Raw genomic sequence first — 27,540 nt, 5'->3', positions numbered from 1 at the left:
CCGTTCAATATTTCTTCACCAAACTTGGCACATGGATATATCTGGTGGTGTACTGGTGCCTTTTGGTAGTTTTGAATTTCTTAATGAAATACTTTTGGCATTCCCATGGCAACAAGTTTGACTTAGACTGAAATTGGTGGTAGTGCTCTTTTCTGGAGCAGAACTCTAAAACCGTTCACTATTTCTTCACCAAATTTGGCACATAGATTGGTGTGGTGGTGTACTGGTGCCTTTTGGTAGTTTTGGATTTCTGAATAAAATATCTTTGCATTTCCATGCCAACAAGTTTGACTTAGACTGAAACTGGTGGTAGTGCTCCTTTCTTTCACCTGTCAAGTCGACTTGTCCATATGTTATTACAATATTGCTCAAAGCTGTTAGTAGATACTCACTCACTCACTCACTCACTCACTCACTCACTCACTCACTCACTCACTCACTCACTCACTCACTCACTCACTCACTCTATCATGAACAGTGTCTGAGTTTTTGTAACACATTTTGAGGTTTGTCAACACCATTCTAGTTCAATGGTAAATGTGTGGTAAATGTTGTCTACCAGAGTAGAAAATTTGAAACCGTCTCAGCCCTAATACACACTGATACTGACAAGCATTTGTGCATCTGCATCTAAGCATTCAAATCTACTATATTCCTGAAGTATCTTCAGAGTTAGGAGAAGATTCTGAGAAGTGACCATGACTAAAAACTACATCACACAAAAGGTAATCTTCTATGTGACCAAAAGATAAAAACTAGTAAATATGTTATATTTCATTCTTCTTTAGTGACGGAGGACACTTGGTTGTCTGTATTGGAACACCTTTGCAAAACTGATTGGCAGACTTAACAGCACAACCGTTTTGAAAAATCTGTTCACATGCTTAACATAAGGAAAAGTTTTGATTCTTATGTTATCAACCACTTGTTTATGTGGCCCCAAATTAAATATGTTTAGATATAGCTGATATAGCAGGAATAATGCTGACTTTATATCTGGGCGGTGGGGTAGCATGGTGGTTAAAGCATTTGCTCGTCACGCTGAAGACCTGGGTTCGATTCCCCACATAGGTACAATACATGAAGCCCATTTCACTCTTTCAGGTGATATTGCTGGAATATTGCTAAAAGCGGTGGACCCGTGAAGATCCGGGGTAGAATAGGTCTTCAGCAACCCATGCTTGCCACAAAAGGCGACTATGCTTGTCGTAAGAGACGACGAACGGGATCGGGTGATCAGGTCATGTTTGTGCACAGATCGCAATAACACTATCTTAGGTGGTGGGCATGAGCTGAGCACTTTGTAAGAGCAGGTCAAGGTCGCATCACAGGGCTATCCTCGTAGCCTAGACACTTGTTGACAAGAGATTTTGTAGGCTGAAGTTTGCAGGAGTTGCTAGTTGATAGGCATGACTCAGAAAGTTAATTGGTTAATGATAAATTTTGCATATTTTTAGACAAATAAACAGCTTATGTAGAGGTCTGTAATCACTGTCAGACCATATTGTCTGTGCTGAAGGAGAACAGTTGTCTTATCAGTGTAGACAATCACAAAGTATTTGCTGGATAACATCAGCAGACGTGAGCTGAATCAGCTGATCCCCTCAATGACACTTGGCTAACAAGTGACTTTACAAGTGAAACTCACATTGCATAACAGTAGCAATGACCTGGTGGGGTGTCCTGGATAGAAGTGGTCCACTTGTCCTTGGTTGTAGTGACTGTATATACTTGAGCTAATATAGTTAAAGGTCACATGCAACGTAAAATACAACTTTGCAGATTCTGATACCTTTCGGTATGGACTTACCGAAACAAATCGTCAAAAATGCAAATTCAGCTTATAAAGTTGAAAAATAACACGATGAAAAAAACGCGCGAAATCGTAGTTCAAACGATTAACTAATTTTCCCCCAGAGCTTGGGGAAATTCAACTGGTTTCAACAGCTGGGCTGCGCTCATAGCACGTGCGCAGTGAAATAGGTTCGCGCAACTTGGAAGCGGGTTGTCCGGTGAATACTCGGTGAAGGCTTTGGTGTGAGCTATTTTTCTAATGTTTTGTTGATATTTCACAGGCGCGAGCTTTTTATATGTTATGACAGTAGATTAACTGTTTATATAATTTCATTTGTCTATTTCACCACACGTTCTTCTTACCGAGTCACTTTCTCAGTTCGATACTTAAAAGCAATGTCATTATTTAGCGTTGACAGAATTTCTAACTGTGATATAGATATGTCGTTGTCACAGACAAACCTCAATGTCTATTTTATTGACACCTATGTGTCTGCCTGCCTGTCTGCTAATGACCATATTCAATACACAACTGCGATCACTGACCACATGCAATTTGAACTTAACACCAATCAGGCTACACACCATAAACAAACTGCATTGATTTATGGCCCGAGTTCGGTCACATTATGTAATTACACAGACAGGCAGGTGTGATACTTGAACACATGACATGTTATGATGTCTGTTGATTGCAAAATGTTATACACAAAAAATGAGCATGTATATACAAAACCCAACATATCTATATATGCACACACAATGAGCCGTGAGGCAATCTGCAAATGAACCAGCCGTTACACTTGAGTGCACACCCACCCGCTCTGACTGGGTTCGGTATCCCGGCTGCTTCGTTTCTTGGGCAGTAAACCCAAGTACACAATATTGCACTTTTGATTTGCGATTGTACGCTTATAATTTTGTTTTTATGTTTTTTCATAACCAGCAATGTATATTATATGTCATGAATAAGTGATAATTGTGTTTTAATTATGTTTGATTTTTTGGTTGCATGTGACCTTTAAGAGATCAATGATAATTCTTAAGTGCAAAACAATGTCCTGAAAACTATTTATGATACCTATCTGTTTTTGTTCAGTATAGAACTGGTGACTTGGTACCAAGACAGTGTGGATAGATGCTCATTATATCAACCGCTGGTTTATGTGGCACAGGCTTAATTGGTTGTAGGCTGATGTGATATAGGAGTAATATTACTGGCATATTGCTCAGGCAATGAACAAATTAGCTAAACAATTTACCTCAAACTGTACATTTGATGAGACTAACTCAGTGTGCCTTATTCTTGTAGGGCTTGTGCCCATGCAACATTGATAGCGTTATTGGGCTATCAAGCCAGTTATGGGTTAGGGGTACCATCAGGACAGAAAACAAATAACTTGATGCCTTTGTATTTCTGTGTATGCCTGTAGAAAAGACGATACTTTTCGGTATTAAAAATAAAGTAACCCTGACATGTCTACCCTACAAGTTGTAACTATTTTCTACTACCTTTCCGAGTTATGCAATTCAAGGTGCTAAGTTGTCAGGGACACAATCAGTGGACATTCGCATACCTTGCACATAAACATTTGGATAACATTCAGTAAAATCGTTATCTGAATAAATGAACATTCCTCTGGACTTCCTGTGCGTGGTTGTCATGGCTGCTGGGTTTGTTTTTAGCTCATCTGGCTGAAATGTGGTGTTGTAACATCGTTTCCTTACAAACCACCAGACCTCTGAAGTTGAAGTTTCAAAGCTTGTTCCCAACAGTGATGACACTAATTTGTTCACAAGGTTTTTAATATGAACAACAAGGGAACTGTATTGAAAATAGTTGTTTATGTGTATGGCCATCACCATATTGGGTCGGTGGGGTAGCCTGCTGTAATATTGCTAAAAGTGGGGTAAAACTAAACACAACTCACTCACTCACTCAATCATTATTGTAAAAAATGTAATGAAATTTGGTATTTGTTTAGTAAGTGTGGGGATTCAGTAGGGGTCGGTGGTGGGTGGGGGTGTTCAGGATTTGTTATCCCCTGCAACGCGTTTTGCGGGGGGTATTAAAACGGACTCAGTCCGTGCGTGCGTCCGTCCGTCCGTGCACATTTGTCTTTTCTGGAGCAGAACTCTAAAACCGTTCACTATTTCTTCACCAAACTTGGCACATACATGGATCTGGTGGTGTACTGGTGCCTTTTGGTAGTTTTGGAATTCTGAATAAAATATTTTTGACGTTTCCATGGCAACAAGTTTGACTTTGACTGAAATTGGTGGTAGTGCTCTTTTCTGGAGCAGAACTCTAAAACCGTTCACTATTTCTTCACCAAACTTGGCACATAGATAGATCTGGTGGTGTACTGGTGCCTTTTGGTAGTTTTGGAATTCTGAATAAAATATTTTTGACGTTTCCATGGCAACAAGTTTGACTTTGACTGAAATTGGTGGTAGTGCTCTTTTCTGGAGCAGAACTCTAAAACCGTTTACTATTTCTTCACCAAACTTGGCACATAGATAGATCTGGTGGTGTACTGGTGCCTTTTGGTAGTTTTGGATTTCTTAATGAAATATTTTTGACATTTCCATGCCAACAAGTTTGACTTAGACTGAAATTGGTGGTAGTGCTCTTTTCCGGAGCAGAACTCTAAAAGCGTTCAATGTTTCTTCACCAAACTTGGCACATACATAGATCTGGTGGTGTACTGGTGCCTTTTGGTAGTTTTGGATTTCTGAATAAAATAGTTTTGGCATTTCCATGGCAACAAGTTTGATTTAGACTGAAATTGGTGATAGTGCTCCTTTCTGGAGCAGAACTTTAAAAACCTTTCAATATTCTCCTTCCACTTTTCTATATACACACCCAAATATTTGACATAATCATAACTCGTAGACATAATCATGAAGAGTATTTTGCCATTGCGGGGGATATCGATGACTTTGTCTTCTTGTTTTATCTTATTTGACCATGCTTTTAATTCTTCTGAAATGTACTCAGAATGTGCTCTGAAAGCATCTCCTCTGAATTGTCAGGCTGAAGAAAAGAAAGGAGAACTTTGCCATGTTTGTTTCTCCTTATGTTGATATTATAATTTATTCGATTCATTAGATTTTACTGTCATCTTTGTGCAGCAATAGACCGATCCAGTGACAGCCGATGAGCCCATGTCACATGTCATCGGTTTCCAATTGCGCAGATGCTGTTGATCACTGGATTGTCTGGTCCAGACTCGATTATTTACAGACAGCCTCCATATATAGAGAATCTCACCCAAGTGTCTACTGATATCAATTATATCAACACGAGTTGATAAAGTTACAAATATCCGAGGCTTGCCGAGGATATTTTTACCTTTATCAACGAGTGTTGATATAATTGATATCAGTAGACACGAGGGTGAGATTCTATTTATCATCAAAAATCATTCTTCATTAGTTTTCAATGAAAAATTGTACATCTCTCAACACTGTTCTACCATTAGACTTGCAGTGCAGCGATGTCATAGCATTGTGACGTCATCAAGTTGATGATGTCATAGCATTGTCAGGGCATTGTACAAAATCTACTGTCAAAACGATATCTCCTAGGATAAGAGCGCTATCTCCTGTGGACCACAGTTTTGGATGATAAAGCTGGAATATTGCTGAGTGCGGCGTAAAACTAAACTCCCTCACTCACTAAAAGAGATGTAAAATCAAACTCACTCACTCACTCTTTATATCAGATCTTAATGTGAGAACTTTCTGTCCTTACTGAGGGAATTTTCTTCCAAAGAACAAATAGATAGTACATGTATCTGCAAATAATCTTTTCATTGTGACCTCACGGAGCAGTATTGGAGAGTGGCGAGGTGTGTGGTGATGTAAGGTCATGTTTGTGCACAGATCGCTATAACACTATCTTAGGTGGTGGGCATGAGCTGAGCACTTTGTAAGAGCAGGTCAAGGTCGCATCACAGGGCTATCCTCGTAGCCTAGACACTTGTTGACAAGAGATTTTGTAGGTTGAAGTTTGCAGGAGTTGCAAGTTGATAGACGTGACTCAGAAAGTTAAATGGTTAATGATAAATTTTGCATATTTTTAGACAAATAAACAGCTTATGTAGAGGTCTGTAATCACTGTCAGACCATATTGTCTGTGTTGAAGGAGAACAGTTGTCTTATCAGTCTAGACTATCACAAAGTATTTGCTGGATAACATCAGCTGACGTGAGCTGAATCAGCTGATCCCCTCAATGACACTTGGCTAACAAGTGACTTTACAAGTGAAACTCACATTGCATAACAGTAGCAATGACCTGGTGGGGTGTCCTGGATAGAAGTGGTCCACTTGTGCTTGGTTGTAGTGACTGTATATACTGAGCAAATATGGTCAAGAGATCAATAATAATTTTGGAAATATTTTTGTGGTATTGTATGCTCAATCTTCACTGCAAAACAATGTCCTTTAAACTATTTATGATACCTAGCTGTTTTTGTTCAGTATAGACATGGTGACTTGGTACCAAGACAGTGTGGAAAGATGCTCATAATATCAACCGCTGGTTTATGTGGCACAGGCTTAATTGGTTGTAGGCTGATGTGATATAGGAGTAATATTACTGGCATATTGTTTTTAGCTCATCTGGCTGAAATGTGGTGTTGTATCATCTTTTCAACATCTTAATAAACACTTGCTTTGGCTCAGTCTTCAAATATTAGTAACCTCCAAAAAAACCCTGATGATTTATAAGAAGAATTTCACCAAATTTGGGTTAAATATATGTTTCAATATTTATTCTGTTACATGAAAAGTCAACTGAGAATTTTGTAAGTTCTTCTGTTCCAGGACTGGATAATGCCTGACAAGGGTGTGACCAAAACGTAGCCTTTGCTTTTTCAAATTCTCTGGATGTTGAAATAGCTTTAATGAGTTATGATACTAACAATCACTTTCAGAATCATCTTATTAGTAAATATATTATTTAAAAAACATCTAAAAGCAGGAGCCAAGAAACCAAGTTAATGCCAAGTGATTGTCCTGCCATGATATGTCAATCAATTAAATACATTTACTTATTTATAATTGACTAGATTATTGTTTATTTTATTACCCTTCCACGTTTACTAAAACAAAAAAAGATTCTTAAAACATACCTTGCTATCATTTCCAGTGAATTCATCAAAATGACAGTTGTAATATTACTCCTAAAATGTACCAATATATATGAATAATTTATGTTGTAACAAAACTTCAAATAATGTTCTCATAATTAAGATATACACTTTATTTCACTACGTCCAATACTCCGGAAAGTCACTATTCTTCTCATATAGTTTTTGTATTCGATCAACATGGAGGAAGGTAATTCAATTCAAAGTCCCATGCATCTCTATATAAAAATTCTGAAATATTTAAAGCATGGTTTTATAGGCACTCATATGAATTAAGTTTGATACTGGGATATTGCATGATAGGCAACTGCTGACACTGACAATATTTCCGTTTGGATCAAAAATATTACTCCTCGAATAGTTTACTCTGTTAACAAGATACTGTAGGCCTTCAGATTGTGCTTTTGAAACATAAAACATCCTAAAATGTGTGACAAATTTAAGAATATCTAAGAGCGAAGGGGGACAATATCCGCCACATTGTTCTCTCATGTAACAAGTTATGCAATTTCGGTCGACCCTAACCAAAATCCGAAAATCTGATCGCTGTCAGATTTGTTTACATTGTGTCACAGCTTTCTCTCGCCTGTCTCATTTGAGCTTTATGGCGTACCAACTCTATGCCCAGTAGTGACTAAAAACGTTAAGCAAAAACAGTTTTGTAGTTACAAGGATTGTCCGTGTTTATAACACTTGCAAAGTCTTAAACTTCTATTTGTTGTCATCAACTGGTAATGATTTTGCACATGTGCAAAAGTGTGGAAATTCGTGCAAATTCTTATCTGCAGGCAGACGAAGGTTTCGAGAACAATGGTGCAGACAGTTAACTGCTTGTTAGGCCTATCGTGCTCCTTGATCCGCCTCAATTTTTTTTGTCTTGACCGTAATTGTTTTGTTAAAGGTACACATCAAAACGCAGCAATATGTAATAAATATAGCGAGTGAAAATGGCATTATTCGAAGCACATTGCTTCGGAGGCATCGTTTGACCCCGGAAATAAGTCTGACAAATCCACACAGTGCGCCCGGCCTGCTGATTGGCCAAAATTGGCGCATGTGCCAGTTTTCATTGACAGAATGGATTGGTCTATTAACAACATATAGAAAATGCCATATTGTCCTTTAAGGCCAAACTTAAAGACTTTGTGTAAAGTAAATGTAAGTGTTGTGCAGTGCAGCAGAAACACTGAGGAAATGTCGTTACAGATTTCATAGTTTTAGTACAGTTTTGCCTCAGCATTTTTGGATAGAATATATGAATTTGCCAACAGCTACTTTTTTGAAGTGTATGTATCTTTTAACATTTTAAACTGTTGACTACATATTCGGGTGAGTTATGTATGAAACTTTGCTTCTTATCGTGTTTATGCGGTCCTCCTGTATGAGTTTGTTGGTTTCACGTGGCCAAATTGATGAAGAGTGCCCCAAGAGTGTTTCACAGAGTGATGCTTCCTGTTGAGGGACAGAACATGATGACATAAACATGATTTTTTTAAGTTGTTTGAAATAACATTTTCATATCTGTTTTTCAGGACATTTTGTCCGAGAGCGTTGGTACAGTATTCAAAGGTCTCAACAACATCCTTCTACTGGTTTACCCAGCTACAATTGTGTACATTTTGCATACAAGTCCAGGTGAGTACACAGTGAGGGTGTCTGATAGTTGACAACGTCAGATGGGTTTTCTATTGGTTGTCCTCTGTTTTTCGGGGGGGGATGTGGTAGCCTAGTGGTTAAAGTATTCGCTCGTCACGCTGAAGACCCAGATTTGATTCCCCACATGGGTACAATGCGTGGAGCCCATTTCTGGTGGAATGTTGCTAAAAGCGCGCCATAAAACGAAACTCACCATCACCATCTGTTTTTGTTGTTTTTTAATGATGAGGGGTAAAACCGTACGCTCTTACCACGGTATGGTATGTATTTCGGTACAAGGCCTTCGGTTCGGTTCGTTATATGAGATTTGATGATAATGCCAAAAATTGACAAGAGTCAAACCTTACATTGTTTAATAACATGGAAAAAAATAACCAAAATGTTTGTTAATTTGAATGAAGAGAACTGTCGGTTTATGACCAGATAGAAATGGCGGTACGAAAAGCGAAAATACAGAATTTTGGGATTGCATTATGGTATACCGAAAGAAGGCAAAATACCGCGGTTCTACTAATACCACAGTATACCGTTTCATCCCTAGGAATGATTGTTGTACTAGAACCTTTGGTGAAACTGATTGAAGTTTTTTTAATTTTAAGGTAATCTAGTGATAAGATATTAGAAGAACAATGACATTGCAGTTCAGTCAAGAGATTATGTGGAATGATTCTGGGTATACAGGTCACAACAGTGTGTGTATTTTTGTTAGAAGAACTAAATGGAATGGCAGGTCAGACACAGTGACCCAGTTCATTGCACCTTGTTGTATCCGAGAACTCATGAAGATTCCGGTTAGAATTGATCTTCAGTAACCCATGCTTGTCGTAAGAGGCGACTAAGGGGATCAGGTGGTCATGCTCGCTGACTTGGTTGACACATATCATCGTATCCCAGTTGTGTAGATCGATGCTCATGCTGTTGATCAGTGGATTGTCTGGTCCAAACTCGATTATTTACAGACCGCCGCCATATAGCTGGAATATTGCTGAGAGCGGCCTAAAACTAAACTCACTCACTGTATCTGAGTTGCGTGAACTGATGCTCATGATCTCAATCACTAGACTGTCTGGTTCAGGTTTCTAATTACAGACTGTTGTTATATTGATCAGTATGGCGTTAAGCAATAAACAGAATAAAAAAAGGCAGAATTATGTTTCTGAATTTTTATAAAAAGAGTCGACTAGAATGGAAGATGCTGACAGCAGCATTCACTTCCTCACTCACTCACTCACTCACTCACTCACTCTTGAACAAGGAATACATCCTAAGTTTCGGTTTGTGTTACAGTTTTCTCAGTTAACACATTGGGATGTGTGACTATAGCGTTTTTGAAGTTGATCTCCTACCACTGCGTGAACCGCTGGTGTCGGGAGTCGCTGAAGGCTCAGCCACGGAAGACAGCACGTAGCAAGACCCTCACGTCCGAGGATGAAGGTTTGTTGCAGATACATCAAGTGCAAGGGCAGAAATTGAACGGAATTTAGAAACTTTTCTTTACACTACTGTCTTGCAAGAAACATATTCCTTTCTGAAGGACCCCCCCAAAAAATTCATGGATTAGTGGTGGTTTTGGTCTGACTGTCTGTCTGCTGTCTGTCTTGTCTGAGTATGCGTGTGCAAGAATAAAAAATGGAATGTTTACTGGGATGAAAACTATTATTTTCCCACTACAAGTAAACAAACACATCTGGGCACACTGTTTAGTAGTGTTTACTATGGTTACATTTGTTATTGTTTATGTGTGGATAACAGATTTTGGTTCGTATGCCATAGGGAATTTAAAAAGGAATAAGTATTATTATGATAGTGGTGTTTAATTTGTTTTTGTTTTTGTGATAATTGTTTTTATTATTATATTCTTCACATTTCAGCTGCAAAGCAGGCCAAAGTGGCAGCTGCCAATGAGCGACTTATTGGGAAACAAGTGTGCTACCCAGATAACCTAAATCTCAAGGGTAGGTGATGATCAACCACAGTCACTGACCAAATAGTGTTGCCAGTGTTTCTGCATGCCAGTAATAAGCTTGGACTGGACACGTCAGATGTTGTCAGTCCTCAAAACTAGTATTGTTTATATTAGAAAACTTACAATAAACATGGGCATTCTCATTACATTATGGAAGGTGAAATAATATAGAAAGCAAGAATTTGGTGATCCTCTAAACAGAATTTGCAACATGAATGCACCAATACAATTCAGTTCAATTTTAAACAAACTGTTCAAGGCATCTGTGCAGTGGAACTGTAACAGAATGGTAATCATGATGAAGCCTGTCAGACTGTTTGGTAGGGATGGCTATCGATAAAGGTCATAGGGATAATAATCATAAACTAAATGTCAAGTATCCATACATATCATTACTTAACTTGGAGCAAAATTGCCAAAATGTCGACAAAAAAAATCAGTGTTTCACATCACTGGTAACTAATGACACATTTATGCATGGATTGCTCACAAAAACAGCATTCTGAACATGATTCAGCAGTTGGCCTTGAATACAGACTTAAGTTTGTGTGTTGTGTGTGTAAATTAAACCTATATTTCATTGCAATAGTTGATGAACGATATTGATGACTCAATGTTCATGTTATCATTAATGGTCCCCACTGTTCTACAGTGTTTCATCATCAGTTCTCAAGTTTAGGAAAGGGAGCGGTAGGTACTTACAGACAGTAAGACGTGATTTAAGTAGATGAGAATGAAACTGTAATAATGATATTATTCCTCATTACAATATTTGGATTATATCAACTTTCAGATATGTACTACTTCATGTTCGCTCCCACACTGTGTTATGAGCTGAACTTCCCGCGATCGGCCCGCATCCGCAAGAGGTTCCTCATGAAGAGGATTATTGAAATAGTAAGTCAAATGTTCCTTCTCTTATTGCTACAGTGAAATGTGTTTGCCATATCTAAGGGGCAGTGAGGTAGCCTATTGGTTAAAGTGTCTGTTCATCACGCTAAAGACCGGGGTTCAATTCCCCACATGAGTACAATGTGTAAAGTCCATTTCTGGTGGTCCCCGCCATCATATTGCTGGAATATTGCTAAAAGCAGCGTAAAACCATACTCACTCTCTTGTTCACTCACTCCCAGCTTTAAACAGTCATTGTTTTCTAGATTTCAACCGTCATTGTTTCCCAGATATGTAGACAGGCGATTATCTGATATTCATCAAGTTAATGTTAGCAGAATTTGTGAAAGACTGCTCTCAGTCATTACCTTATTTGGCATATGAAAAAGCTGCACAATATTTCCCCTGGCCTGTACTGTTACACAGTGTGTTGTTTTACCTGGCCTGGACTGTTACAAAGTGTGTTGTTTTACCTGGCCTGGACTGTTACACTGTGTGTTGTTTTACCTGGCCTGGACTGTGATAATGTTCGTTGTTTGTTTCAGTTGTTTCTTTGGCAACTGATGCTGGGCCTTATACAACAGGTGAGGTATGTTGCCATGGAAACTAGTTTGTTAATGACACACGTTTTGCATACCTAGACACATATGGTACAAAACAAAACAGAGCATCTATGTGTTTTACAATTCCAAGGAAGACAACTGCAGAACACTGATGTTTACAAAAAATGGACTTTTGTTTTAGGAATGATGACTTTATAATTTGTCTGTCATTATGACAGATAGAGGTATTCTACCATAGGAGGATCATATCGCAAGGGCACACAAAGACCTGACCAGTGTTTTTTTTGTGTTTCAATAAGCAGAAAGCATAAAAATAGAAGATTTCGCCATGTCCATTGAAGCACAACATAATATTCTGTTTTACTTTTCCATCAATTTTGGTACAGTCACCTCCCCCCCGAAAAATATTTTAAAATTATGTAAAATTATCAGTGTGTCTTTTAGAGTCTACAATAAAGCCACACTATCTTCTCTGTAAGTTGAAGTTTGTTTTGTTGACATTTCAGTGGGTGATCCCCACACTGAACAATGCCATGCAGCCTCTTGACCAGATGAATCTCTTCAAGGTGCTGGAGCGCCTCCTTAAACTAGCCGTAAGTAGGATATCTTCTTGTCGAGAAATATTGCTTATGTACTCATTATGTAGATTATTGCTGTTTATGCAAGCAAAGAAAAGTCAACATTTACGTAATGAATCTGAAAAATAGGTTTAAGACTGATTTAGTTTAAGTAAGATATATGCAAATCAAATATAAATATACAGTGGGCAATATAAGTCATTTTCAGTTGAGAATGATCAGAAAAAAATAGAAGTAAAACAAAAGTTTTGATAATTTACTCATCCAAGTTAGGAACGTGACTCCCACATTATGGGTGATAGTTGTAAGGGGGGTAATTCTTTTCAGTTTCTTGTTGTGCCATACATGTGGCAATAACTAATATGGCATACAGAATTGGTCTTAAAGCTTGAAAGAAGTGTGAAACACAACTACCATGTGCAGAGTGTCGCATGTTCACATCGCTCATTCATTGGCGTACAAGGTCACAGACATTACTAAACGCTAAAACACATTGAAATTCAAAGTTCAAAAAGTGAGTATGCCACGTTTCAGCAACATGAGAGTGCAATGGGTAGGCTTAATTCTTGTACGATCCTTGTGTGAGCCCTGGACTGTAGCTGTCAGAAAATACACAGTATGAGGAGCCATGTGCAGCAGACGGGCAACGACAACACAGGAAATAGCATGTGAACAAACCGTTCTCAATTGTTTCAACAAGCCCCCATAGTGAACACCAGATATAGAACACCAAATATGCGCAACTGATTCCGTGTTTTATAGGAGTATGATGACAACAGGAACATGCAATTGTCAGACATGTGTTTAGAGTCGCCAGTAGTGTGAAGTTATTGATAATCACTTCAGGTGCCGAACCACTTCATCTGGCTCATCTTCTTCTACTGGTTTTTCCACTCCTTCCTCAATGCACTGGCGGAGATTCTCCGCTTTGGGGACCGCGTCTTCTACCACGACTGGTGGTGAGTACTGTCTGTCTATAGGCTGGGCGAGCTGGGCTCACATCCCTTCAGATTTTCTTTTAAATCATGTTTTGTTAAACCCTATTCCAAATTTATTGTGCTGATAGACCAAGGCTCAAAGTTGGAACACATCTATGAACATATTTGAAGAGATGCAGCTCTGCAAAGTGAGACACATTTTGACATTTTCCATATTAACCATTTGTTAAAAGAAAGTATATACCAAATATCTTTTATGAAGGTACTATGCAAGGCTGACTACTGTTGATTGTTATCTCAGTTACCATGGTTACTTGGTAACAGGGTCATCTTGGTTCACTTTCTGGACTGTTCCAGGAATGCAGAGACTGTGTCTGACTTCTGGAAGAACTGGAACATTCCTGTCCACAGATGGGCCAGCAGGTGAGTTTCCTCTACATGGGTCCTGTAATCTCCCATTCTGTCACTCTTGTTTCCTGTGCTTTGTATGTCTTCTCCCTCCTCCCTCAGTTCTGTACTGTAAATTAGTTGTGGTCCGCTTAATTGAAATAATCGAAGATTGGTCACAGTGACTAAACGACCAAGTAATCGATCATGTTTTCTCATAATCGAACACAAACAATTCTGGAACACTTTTTGCATTAACAATATTTTTCACAAGGTTGGTTTTGTCTGTTACATTTCAGGAGCACTACAAACTCATTCCAAGTCATGATTGAATTTATCTTAAAGACCCAAGAAATTTATGTTCCTAACATACTTGTCATCCTTTAAAGATGTGAAATTTGCAAATGCATTTTGTGCAATTTGCAAAAAACCAAAGAACTACATGTTTCTTTATTTATTTTTTTGTCCATTAACAAAGTAATCAGGAACATTTCATAAATGATGCTAACCAATTATTTTCAATGATTGATCGGTTGTAATGAACCAATCATCAATTAGATTTTAACCAATTCCCAGCTCTACTGTAAATAGCTGCAAGATTACCAATACAGCCTTAAGCAATATTTACTCATTCTTCTCACATTGTCTTGTTCTGCTCTCCTGTCCTCTCTTGCATAAATGTTTACTTTCACTTGTCCAGTTCACCTTGTGATAGGTCAAACAATCCACAGGGTAGAGTAACCTAGTGGTTGAAACTTTCACTCGTCATGCCAAGGCCTGGGTTCGATTCCCCACATGGGTACAATGTGTGAAGCCCATGTCTGGTGACCCCTGCCATGATATTGCTGGATTATTGCTAAAAGCAACACAAAACAATACTCACTCACTCAGCAATCCACACACAATTTGTTAGTTTGATGGGATTGTCCTGTTAATGAATGAATCCTACATCCTTCCTTACTGTGGCGTTCCTTTGTTGCAGACACCTGTACAAGCCCATGTTAAGGCAAGGCTTCTCCAAATTCACAAGTTCCTTGGCTGTCTTCTTTGTGTCTGCATTTTTCCATGAGGTAAGAAACAAAGTAGTGCTTGCCCAGGACCCACATGCACAATACAATCTTAGTGTGACAGTTATTGCGAGATTGCCATCTTAGACTTCATCTCTAATGCTAGAGTAAAGGCGATACTGATATGTCCAGTATTCAATACTGATAAACTTTTATGTTTTCCTATGAGTTTACGATACACAGAAGTCCAAGTTTCCGTGTTTCAGTATTCCTCTTGTAAGTACAGTGTAATAACATGCTGTGCAGATACCCAAAACTACATCAAGTTCAATGAAGCAAGGGCAACCTGGGAAGAACCACACTCAGCTGTGACCCAGCTGACTGTGACATCATAGCCCATGGGCGTTCACACTATCAACCACTGGTTTATCTGGTCTGGGGCTGTAGCTGTTATTTTTGCAATGTGACAATGCTGAAACAATTATTATTAATGTTACATTTCCTTTCCAGTATTTATTGAGCATACCACTGCGGATGTTCAAGGTATGGGCTTTCACTGCCATGTTCGGGCAGGTAAGTTGATGTCATATTTACATTGTGCTTTGTACCAACCTATGTTGTCATACCAGGAGATTTAGCTATTTGCATTTCATTGTACTAATTAATCAATCACAAGCTGTAAGTTGTAAAGCAGCCTAAGTGCTACAATTGTAGTCAGTCTCTGTTAAAGTATCGGAGTTACAGTTACCTTAGTGCTACAATTGTAGTAAGTCTCTGTTAAAGTATGGGAGTTACAGTTACCTTAGTGCTACAATTGTAGTCAGTCTTTGTTAAAGTATGGGAGTTACAGTTACCTTAGTGCTACAATTGTAGTCAGTCTTTATTAAAGTATCGGAGTTACAGTTACCTTAGTGCTACAATTGTAGTCAGTCTTTGTTAAAGTATGGGAGTTACAGTTACCTTAGTGCTACAATTGTAGTCAGTCTTTGTTAAAGTATGGGAGTTACAGTTACCTTAGTGCTACAATTGTAGTCAGTCTTTGTTAAAGTATGGGAGTTACAGTTACCTTAGTGCTACAATTGTAGTCAGTCTTTGTTAAAGTATGGGAGTTACAGTTACCTTAGTGCTACAATTGTAGTCAGTCTTTGTTAAAGTATGGGAGTTACAGTTACCTTAGTGCTACAATTGTAGTAAGTCTCTGTTAAAGTATCGGAGTTACAGTTACCTTAGTGCTACAATTGTAGTAAGTCTCTGTTAAAGTATGGGAGTTACAGTTACCTTAGTGCTACAATTGTAGTAAGTCTCTGTTAAAGTATGGGAGTTACAGTTACCTTAGTGCTACAATTGTAGTCAGTCTCTGTTAAAGTATCGGAGTTACAGTTACCTTAGTGCTACAATTGTAGTAAGTCTCTGTTAAAGTATGGGAGTTACAGTTACCTTAGTGCTACAATTGTAGTCAGTCTTTATTAAAGTATCGGAGTTACAGTTACCTTAGTGCTACAATTGTAGTCAGTCTCTGTTAAAGTATCGGAGTTACAGTTACCTTAGTGCTACAATTGTAGTAAGTCTCTGTTAAAGTATCGGAGTTACAGTTACCTTAGTGCTACAATTGTGTAGTAAGTCTCTGTTAAAGTATCGGAGTTACAGTTACCTTAGTGCTACAATTGTAGTCAGTCTCTGTTAAAGTATGGGAGTTACAGTTACCTTAGTGCTACAATTGTAGTCAGTCTCTGTTAAAGTATCGGAGTTACAGTTACCTTAGTGCTACAATTGTAGTAAGTCTCTGTTAAAGTATCGGAGTTACAGTTACCTTAGTGCTACAATTGTAGTCAGTCTCTGTTAAAGTATGGGAGTTACAGTTACCTTAGTGCTACAATTGTAGTCAGTCTCTGTTAAAGTATCGGAGTTACAGTTACCTTAGTGCTACAATTGTAGTCAGTCTTTGTTAAAGTATCGGAGTTACAGTTACCTTAGTGCTACAATTGTAGTAAGTCTCTGTTAAAGTATCGGAGTTACAGTTACCTTAGTGCTACAATTGTAGTCAGTCTTTGTTAAAGTATGGGAGTTACAGTTACCTTAGTGCTACAATTGTAGTAAGTCTGTTCAAGTATCGGAGTTACAGTTACCTTAGTGCTATGATTGTAGTCAGTCTCTGTTAAAGTATTGGAGTTACAGTTACCTTAGTGCTACAATTGTAGTAAGTCTCTGTTAAAGTGTCGGAGTTACAGTTACCTTACTGCTATGATTGTAGTCAGTCTCTGTTAAAGTATCGGAGTTACAGTTACCTTAGTGCTACAATTGTAGTAAGTCTCTGTTAAAGTATCGAGTTACAGTTACCTTAGTGCTACAATTGTAGTCAGTCTCTGTTAAAGTATGGGAGTTACAGTTACCTTAGTGCTACAATTGTAGTAAGTCTCTGTTAAAGTATCGGAGTTACAGTTACCTTAGTGCTACAATTGTAGTAAGTCTCTGTTAAAGTATCGGAGTTACAGTTACCTTAGTGCTACAATTGTAGTCAGTCTCTGTTAAAGTATCGGAGTTACAGTTACCTTAGTGCTACAATTGTAGTCAGTCTCTGTTAAAGTATGGGAGTTACAGTTACCTTAGTGCTACAATTGTAAGTCTCTGTTAAAGTATCGGAGTTACAGTTACCTTAGTGCTACAATTGTAGTCAGTCTCTGTTAAAGTATGGGAGTTACAGTTACCTTAGTGCTACAATTGTAGTCAGTCTCTGTTAAAGTATGGGAGTTACAGTTACCTTAGTGCTACAATTGTAGTCAGTCTTTGTTAAAGTATGGGAGTTACAGTTACCTTAGTGCTACAATTGTAGTCAGTCTTTGTTAAAGTATCGGAGTTACAGTTACCTTAGTGCTACAATTGTAGTCAGTCTTTGTTAAAGTATGGGAGTTACAGTTACCTTAGTGCTACAATTGTAGTAAGTCTCTGTTAAAGTATCGGAGTTACAGTTACCTTAGTGCTACAATTGTAGTAAGTCTCTGTTAAAGTATGGGAGTTACAGTTACCTTAGTGCTACAATTGTAGTCAGTCTCTGTTAAAGTATCGGAGTTACAGTTACCTTAGTGCTACAATTGTAGTCAGTCTCTGTTAAAGTATCGGAGTTACAGTTACCTTAGTGCTACAATTGTAGTAAGTCTCTGTTAAAGTATGGGAGTTACAGTTACCTTAGTGCTACAATTGTAGTCAGTCTTTATTAAAGTATGGGAGTTACAGTTACCTTAGTGCTACAATTGTAGTCAGTCTCTGTTAAAGTATCGGAGTTACAGTTACCTTAGTGCTACAATTGTAGTAAGTCTCTGTTAAAGTATCGGAGTTACAGTTACCTTAGTGCTACAATTGTAGTAAGTCTCTGTTAAAGTATCGGAGTTACAGTTACCTTAGTGCTACAATTGTAGTCAGTCTCTGTTAAAGTATGGGAGTTACAGTTACCTTAGTGCTACAATTGTAGTCAGTCTCTGTTAAAGTATCGGAGTTACAGTTACCTTAGTGCTACAATTGTAGTCAGTCTCTGTTAAAGTATCGGAGTTACAGTTACCTTAGTGCTACAATTGTAGTCAGTCTCTGTTAAAGTATGGGAGTTACAGTTACCTTAGTGCTACAATTGTAGTCAGTCTCTGTTAAAGTATCGGAGTTACAGTTACCTTAGTGCTACAATTGTAGTCAGTCTCTGTTAAAGTATCGGAGTTACAGTTACCTTAGTGCTACAATTGTAGTAAGTCTCTGTTAAAGTATCGGAGTTACAGTTACCTTAGTGCTACAATTGTAGTCAGTCTCTGTTAAAGTATGGGAGTTACAGTTACCTTAGTGCTACAATTGTAGTAAGTCTGTTCAAGTATCGGAGTTACAGTTACCTTAGTGCTATGATTGTAGTCAGTCTCTGTTAAAGTATTGGAGTTACAGTTACCTTAGTGCTACAATTGTAGTCAGTCTCTGTTAAAGTGTCGGAGTTACAGTTACCTTACTGCTATGATTGTAGTCAGTCTCTGTTAAAGTATCGGAGTTACAGTTACCTTAGTGCTACAATTGTAGTCAGTCTCTGTTAAAGTATCGGAGTTACAGTTACCTTAGTGCTACAATTGTAGTCAGTCTCTGTTAAAGTATGGGAGTTACAGTTACCTTAGTGCTACAATTGTAGTAAGTCTCTGTTAAAGTATCGGAGTTACAGTTACCTTAGTGCTACAATTGTAGTAAGTCTCTGTTAAAGTATCGGAGTTACAGTTACCTTAGTGCTACAATTGTAGTCAGTCTCTGTTAAAGTATCGGAGTTACAGTTACCTTAGTGCTACAATTGTAGTCAGTCTCTGTTAAAGTATGGGAGTTACAGTTACCTTAGTGCTACAATTGTAGTAAGTCTCTGTTAAAGTATCGGAGTTACAGTTACCTTAGTGCTACAATTGTAGTCAGTCTCTGTTAAAGTATGGGAGTTACAGTTACCTTAGTGCTACAATTGTAGTAAGTCTCTGTTAAAGTATCGGAGTTACAGTTACCTTAGTGCTACAATTGTAGTCAGTCTCTGTTAAAGTATCGGAGTTACAGTTACCTTAGTGCTACAATTGTAGTAAGTCTCTGTTAAAGTATCGGAGTTACAGTTACCTTTGGGCTACGATTGTAGTAAGTCTCTGTTAAAGTATCGGAGTTACAGTTACCTTAGTGCTACAATTGTAGTAAGTCTCTATTAAAGTATCGGAGTTACAGTTACCTTTGGGCTACGATTGCTCTGTACAACAGCACCATAAAATACTGATGTTTGTCAACAACAAATCTAATACTTTATTGTGGATATCACACCTCAAAAACCTGTTGCATAAAAACAATCCTAGTATTCATTAATTCTGACTGGGCAAAGGTGCAGGAATATCCTATGCAGAGTTGAATATCTTAGGCATCCAAGGATTTGGGTTCAGATCCCACATGGATTTTTGTTTTGATTCACCATTCCCATTACTTTCATCAGTATGGTTAATGTCTAAGATGTGCCTCCTTTTGGATGCTACATAAAACCCAACTCAGTCACTCATCCAGTCACTATTTGCTGGGCAGAGTTGTGTCCCTTGGGCATACCCAATTACAACTTTGGTTTGAATCACCGACTGTATACAGCACCATGCCTTTTCATGTGGTAAATGTCCGACACCTGCATCACTTAAAGCTGGCACTCTGGGATATACCATTAACTCACCTACTTGAAGCGGCGGGGTAGCCTAGTAGTTAAAGCGTTCACTTGTCAGCCCAAAGTCCCACGTTCGATTCCCCACATGGGTACAATGTGTGAAGCCCATTTTTGGTGTCCCTGGCCATGATATTGCTGAAAGTGGTGTAAAACTAAACTCACTCACTCACTCTCCTACTCATTTCCCTCACAGGTACCCCTGGCTCTGTTGACTGGCAAGTACATGGACGGCAAGACGGGGAATATCATTGTGTGGTTGTCGCTCATCCTCGGTCAGCCTGTGGCCATCCTCGCCTACGTTCATGACTACTACATCATCAACGTCGGCACTCTGACAAACCAGACCATCACTATTGGCTGAGGCATCAACATGACAATTTCAGATTTGTAACATTTTGTAAATAGTCATGACTGCATTGTAGCCGAACGGATCACAGAGATGTGTGTGCTCATTACTGCTGACTTGTCTCATGACCCTGATGTCAGTATTATAGTTTGTATGTTTGATTTGATTGTTTGACAGGGTGATGAATTCCGATGTTTTACTGAGTGAAGTTGATCAGAAGCAATGTGTAGATTGCAACCACTAGTGTATTTTAGTCAAAATTAATGAGATATAGTTACAACAAACTCAAATTTGTGGTTCCTTTCAGCAAAATGGCCACAAGAATCAACATTCGTAGTGCTAGGTATTTGGGAATGAGATATTCATACAAAACAAATTCAATGTTCAAATTAGATTCTCATTTAATGTGCTTGTAGTCTTGAGCACAAAGATACATATTTTCACAAAATGATAATTATGTGTTTTCAAATTGTTTTTTGAAAAGATAAATATCAATAATGAAATATATTAATATAAGTAGACACTAATGTGATAACTTCAAAGCTTTTACAATTAATGTAGAGATAAAAATTCATGAATGAAAATATTAGCCTGATGCTCATTAAATGGACACAGAAGAATGAAAAATTTGTTAAAGTGAATAGTGGTCAATCCAGAAGACTTAATGATGATATATGTAAATCATTTTGAAAGGGATTTTCAGTAACTTTGCATGAGAAATGTGAAACTAGGAGAAGAGAGTGATATTTAGATGATTTTTCAATGTACCATGGAAAAGATTGAAGAGTGCCGTTAAATAGAAGGAATACGTAGAGAGATCTGTGAATAAACACAGATCAGGTTTTAAGGAGTATAGAATTTTCATGGATGCAGTTTTAGGGAGGTAACAGAATTAGTATGGATGCAATTTTAGGGAGTTTATGGAATGTGCATGGATGCAGATTTATTTGACTGTATGGCAGTGGTATTTGATTTCAAAAGGGCATTACTTGATGACCCCACAGGGTGCCAGTAGCTGTATGGTAAGAATGTATTTTTAGTTCAGCATGTTTGAGAAATTATCAGCAATTATGAATAGTTTCTTAGGTTTTGCTTTGTTGTACATTCCTACGATATAACAATTTATAGTGTGTTCTGTTTCTATATACATACAAAACAATCAATGTCTGCAATTGTATTTTGTGATGAGGATTAATTCTGTGCAATAATTACCACACTCTACTCTAGATTTGAACCAACTCCAAGACTTGAGAAACATTTTCAAGCAATATTAAGGTTATTTCAACATCCATCTCAATACATACCTGAATGTTGTAACTTTCAAATTCAAGTTAAAGCCACTGTATCTCTATGTTGTAAATGCATAGGATTAAAGTTGCAACTTTTTTATGATCACAAACAAGGTTAAATGGGCACATGTCATATTGTGACGTTAACTTTGATTGGCAGAATCTTTGTTGTAAACAATGTTTTCATATATGATCTAATTGACTGTCATGGAAATATTGATAATGGATGGATGTGTCCAAACAGAATGCAACATAAAACTAAAACTCACCCGGCAGATTAGAAGTCTGTGAAAGTCCTTCAGAAAACAGTAGATCTTGATATGTGTTCAGTATTGTGTTTAGCTTTGTGTCGGTCAAGATCAGGTAGTAAAGGTAAAGGAGTTTACTTATTGATTATGTCTACTTTACATATTGATTATGTCTACTTTACATATTGATTCCCCACATACATGATGCAGGTGTAACTTGTCAAGGCCGTGGTTGATGATCCTCACTACAGGAATAGTACATATTACCCACTCAGGTTTTGTATTAACTGTTATCAATACACAAGATATTTCCTTTGTAGCATTGGGTTAATTATGGGTTAATGTTTGAGAGGCATTTAGAAAAATCCAATCTGAACATTTATTGTGCAGGAACATTTGCCTTCTGTATAACTGTAGCAAAATAAGTTTCAGTGTTGCGGGATAAAAATAACATCAGTGTACAGTAATAAAACATGTTCACCTAAATTTATGCAAAAGATGACTGTCCATTAATTTTGTTTCATCCCCATTATTTCTCAGTATTCAGATTTGCTGGAAAAAATGGCAGCCATGTTGAGACAAGGAAAGACAACTCCGAGTATCATGTTAACGCCAAGACTTTGTAATGATGAATATGAAAACGAGATATTTGCTGGACAAAAGTTTTGTCTTGAAAGTCTAAGTTTACATTGCATGTACCAGGGTATTTGTTTTTTGCGACCTCACAATGATAGACAAAGAAGTTTCATTCATTTGGAAAATATATCATGATCTTTTGCAATATGCATTGATTCCTTTATAGCTTAAAATGTCCATCAAATTACCTTTGTTGGTTTTTTGGGCTTGTAGATGCTTTGGGTATAGATACACTACATGTATTGTGATGAGTTAGACAACAAATTCAGTGTAACTGTAAATCTTATCTTCAAAATATGTCAGAGACAGGTCTATGACATTGTCTGACGAAAATCATCATGATCTCATGTCAACAAACTGTAGTATGTGAAGATGCTTGTTGCCGCACATAGCATTTAGGCATGTGTTAAGACATTTAGGAAGCAGATAGAATTTCTTATACCATATACTAACATGGTGGAGTCAACCTTAAACTTGATATATATTTTCTACAAATTTATCATCTTATTTCCCATGTAATATAGATTTATAGTGATATTTTCCATAATATCACATTGATGTGGTTTATATTGGTAGTTTCTGAGTATCATACATCAGGCAAATACGACTTTTTTCATAGAATCTGGACAAGATGATTTCAGTTCAGTTATTAAGATATATGCTGCTCAGTAGTGAAAAAGGCGACCAACTGTTCAGGGATCAATCAAGTTTTTTCAATCAAAATTTATTCGAAGACATTCCAGTCATTAAAATATATATACTGTATTTCATATTTTTCTGCTAAACTGGTCATAGACCAGGAGAGCTTATACAATGGGGTGTTTTCCTTCTTGCTTACATTGGGGCGGTGGGGTAGTCCAGTGGTTAAATTGTTCACGTGTCCCGTCGCAGACCCCGGGTTCGATTCTCCACATGGGTACAATGTGTGAAGCCCATTTCTGGTGTCTCCTGCCATGATATTGCTGGAATATTGCTAATAGCAGCGTAAAACAAAACTAACTCACTCCTGCTTACATTTGTCAACTCTTTGGATTCTTGGTGTACACAAATGTTGACGGATTTATAAACCTTACAGTCAGTGATGAAGTTGGTAGTATTTGGCTTTGAGCATTCTGAAATATGTGATGGTCTGTGAGGGACAAATATTCTGACAAGACTTCCTAAAGTTGATTCTGCAAATATTGAGAAATTCAGTTTGTAGAATGATTATGGCTGCAATATTTACCACCTGTTGAGCAAGATCTGAAACAATCTGTGGTTATGAATCCTTAGATGAAGACAATGTTGTTATTTCTTAGATGAAGACAGTATTATGAATATAGTTATCCACATTGGTGTTACATCTTGGAGATGCTAAACATATGAAATCCTGTTAAGAAACGAGTCATGTGGCATTACTTTCATTTTTCATGTAGCACATTTGCAGTGACTTTGCAGCAAGATTGGAGTGATCTGTGATGTGTTTTTGAACAGGGTTCCTTAAAGAATTGTTGCATTTTCAGTTTAGCAGTACACATATATATTTCCTGTGTTTGTTTGAAGTATTGGCCAGTTTGTATTTAAAATTATTTTATTAGTTAGCTGCATTTTCACTTATACAATTCAACTTTTCAAACTGATAACAGGATTTGTGTGTCATGAAAAGAAATATCTCTATTAAAAGGGGAGTATTTCTTGGAGAGGTCAGGGAGGCTGATCTGGGAATAAATGTACCAACTTGCCAATTCGTATTTTACATTGCTCTTCTGTGTTCCTACGGAGAACGGTTGTGGGGTAGCCTAGTGGTTACAATGTTTGCTTATCATGCCTGAGTTCAGGGTTTGATTCCCATGGTACACTGTGTTAAGTCAGTTATCTTGTTGGAATATAGAAAGATAATGACTCCTCCTGTCTACTTAGCAAGCTATTACATGTAAAAGGATTTTCAGAAACTAAAACTAAGATACAAGTTGAATCATTTCTGAAACATGCAACACTTCTACAGTAGAAAAGGGGTCTGTGTTACGAAAGCAGCAAAACTGCTACAAATAATCCCAGACTGGTTCCTGTTGGAAAACAGCCCAGCTGTTTAAGAGCTGCAAAACTTAAAATACAGTCAAACCCCATTGTGTGGAACGTGTTGGGACCAATGGAAAAGTTCGACTTATCCAACTGTTTGACGTATCGGTCAGCATAGAAATGACCAAGTACCAACAAGACCAAAGTCACTTGGTTAGTGTGATGATGGATGTGTAGTTAAACATGCCACTTTTATTGTTGAATCCGTTCATCCTCACCTTTCATCTTTTGGTAGCACGTTTATGAGCATGACTTTTGATTGCACGAATGAAGTTTTCAGTTGCAAGAACTAACTTTGACAGTTTGAGACAAAAGATAAATTTGTACTTATTAGGGCTTTTGGGGACCCTAAAATGAGTTTGAAACAACCGTGAATTCAACACATCTGGTTCGAGACATCAGGGTAAAAATAATGATAAATGTAAGGAAATCGGCAGAGATGAGTTCGACACAATCGAGATGTTGGGGTTTGACTGTATATACATTGCCATGGAACAGATATGCTACACAAATGTCTCCATGTATATCCATGTTCTATTCAAATGTCAGCTTGTTTTGATCATGTACTGTTATGACATGTTTACCTGTTTAAGGCATATTTACTTAATGGTATGCTTTGCTCAAGCATCCGAAATCAACAGAAGTTTTCTTTGTGAGTTTCTTTCCTCAACCATAACCAAACACTGCAGCTCTAGTGTTGGAACATTTGAAACAGCCAAAAACTTTAACAAAAATATTTGCCAAATGTCTTTCATGGTTTCTTCAAATATACACACAGTGTCCATATATTTTGGATGTTTTGAGGATGACCGTTCCCATGACTACAGCCAGAACCTGAGAGTCAATCTGGATGGGGAAATGAGAGGGGCAGAATTAAGATGAACAAATTGTTGAGGGCTTGTATACTCAGCAGCAAAAAAAACATCAGTATGAATTCAAAATTAGATAGGCACTGTAATCAAATCATTACAGAAATGGACATTATAAGCGGATCAAAAACATTTTTATGTACAATATCTTGACACATCAATGAATAACTCAGCACAATTTCAAGACATTACGTGAACGTTTGCAGTATCTAGTGTGACCACCACGAGCGGCAATAACTGCAGCACAGCGTCTATTCATGGAGTGCACCAATCGATTGATGAAGGCCATTGGTACCTGGAACCACACTCTGAGAAAGGCCTGGCGCAATAAATCTGCTGTGTTCGGCCTTGGTATGATATTATTCAGTCTCCTGTGAATTTCATCCCAAAGATGTTCAGTTGGGTTTAAATCAGGACAAAGGGCTGGCCCCTGCGTAATGTTGACACAGTTCTGCTGTAGGAAGTCCCGAGTAGCTCTGGCAGTATGGGCCCAGGCGTTATCATGCTGGAAAATGGATGTTCCGGTGACGTGCGAAATGTGGTATGACGTGGGGTCTTGAGAGCTTGGTCCATGTAGTGCACCGCTGTGATGCTGCCTCCTCTCCCTGGACCAAGGTTCTGGAACACCACAGGACCCACTCTCTGGTTCAGGCCTATTCCACCCCATACCATGATGCTTGCACCTCCCCATGAGTCTCTTTCCATAACACATTGGTCTGTGTAACGCTGGCCACGTCGTTGCCATATTCTGGTTCTGCCATCTGCAGTTGATACGCAGTACGGACTCTCATCTGTGAACAGAACAGTTCTCCATTGCCTGTATTGCCAGTTTTGGTGTTGTAGGGCAAACTGTAGACGTTCACGCCAATGACGAGGGGTGAGGATAGGTCCATGGTAATGTCTACGGCAATGGAGGTTCCCGCTGTCGGCATACTGATTGGTCTTCCGTGTGTTCCCACTGTCTGGCTTGCTGTTTCGGATGCCTGCATGAAGCGATTCTGTACATGCTGTCGCACAACATGGCGGTCTTGTCTTGTGGTCACCCTTGTTCTGCCAGGACGGGGGCGATCATTTGTGGTTTTGGTGGCCCGGAAACGTTGCTGCAGCCTGTAGATGGTCCGAATGTTGACCTGGAAGTGATTTGCAACGGCTTGTGCAGTGTGGCCAGCTTCAAGTCTTCCTAGGGCCTGGTTCCTCTCAGCTGTCGTGAGTCGCGGCATCCTGCGGATGTTGTAATGTGAATGTTTCAAACAGGTTTGGGGGTGCATTTTATAGGGCTGTTCCTTGTGAACAACACGTGCAGCATGAGTTGCATGGAGAACACCGTACCATCTCCAAGATCAGGTTGCATTTTGAGACCATTTCCGGGGTTCCTTTCTGAGTTTGGGAAGGAATGTCTTTGCTCAGGTAAAGTTGGAGATGTTGTAAAAAATATACCATCAAAACATCAAATGAGTTTACAGTTATCCGTTTCTGCGAACGAAAATTCCAAACTGACGTTTCTTTTGCTGCTTAGTATTTTTGATCAGGCCTAAAATGGCACCAAATGCATGGATAGAAAAAGTGATTGATTGCGGGCTGATTACTCTGATTGTAGTGTCAATCATTTTCAGCTTTCTTCTCCAAGTTTTCATGCTCCACTGAAAATAAGATGGCCTTTGTTCTTGTACAGTATCACTATACAAGTTTAATTTTGTAATATGTCACAAACTAAATGATGCAAATAAAATATAAAAACAGCACTTTGTTTTTTACAGATTAAAAATATATAGTTATTATTAATATGCACTGTGGAGTAATCATAATTCTACATTCCCCACCTCTCACCATTGATCAGGTTGACTCTCAACCATTGATTATTCCCAAACTGTACAGGAAGGTGCTGACAGGTTTGATGTGAACCCTCAGCAGCCAGCAAAATCCAAGGGATGCAACTGTACCCTCAAAACGTGAGAAACAAACTCATGAA

The 27,540-nt window shown here is 38.2% G+C and overlaps 1 protein-coding gene across 2 annotated transcripts in view; it reads left to right on the top strand.

Annotated features, from left to right (window-relative positions):
• LOC124262929 (diacylglycerol O-acyltransferase 1-like) overlaps window positions 1-24,368 on the top strand; it is a 45,053-nt gene extending 20,685 nt beyond the window's left edge. For both annotated transcript variants that reach the window (XM_046697546.1, XM_046697535.1), the window contains exons 6-16: window positions 8,484-8,586; window positions 9,895-10,041; window positions 10,479-10,562; window positions 11,367-11,470; window positions 12,010-12,048; window positions 12,534-12,620; window positions 13,452-13,564; window positions 13,901-13,966; window positions 14,913-15,000; window positions 15,448-15,510; window positions 20,319-24,368. In XM_046697546.1, coding sequence (XP_046553502.1) covers window positions 8,484-8,586; window positions 9,895-10,041; window positions 10,479-10,562; window positions 11,367-11,470; window positions 12,010-12,048; window positions 12,534-12,620; window positions 13,452-13,564; window positions 13,901-13,966; window positions 14,913-15,000; window positions 15,448-15,510; window positions 20,319-20,486 — 1,062 coding nt within the window. In that variant the 3' untranslated portion in view covers window positions 20,487-24,368. The remainder of the gene's footprint in view (window positions 1-8,483; window positions 8,587-9,894; window positions 10,042-10,478; window positions 10,563-11,366; window positions 11,471-12,009; window positions 12,049-12,533; window positions 12,621-13,451; window positions 13,565-13,900; window positions 13,967-14,912; window positions 15,001-15,447; window positions 15,511-20,318) is intronic.
• The last annotated feature ends 3,172 nt before the right edge of the window (window positions 24,369-27,540 follow it).

Source organism: Haliotis rubra, unplaced genomic scaffold (assembly GCF_003918875.1).
Source record: "Haliotis rubra isolate DU_JTF1 unplaced genomic scaffold, ASM391887v1 Scf12, whole genome shotgun sequence".
NCBI classification, from domain to species: Eukaryota; Metazoa; Mollusca; class Gastropoda; order Lepetellida; family Haliotidae; genus Haliotis; species Haliotis rubra.
The sequence above is the reverse complement of the archived record's forward strand: the minus strand, read 5'-3'. Positions and strand labels throughout refer to the sequence as shown.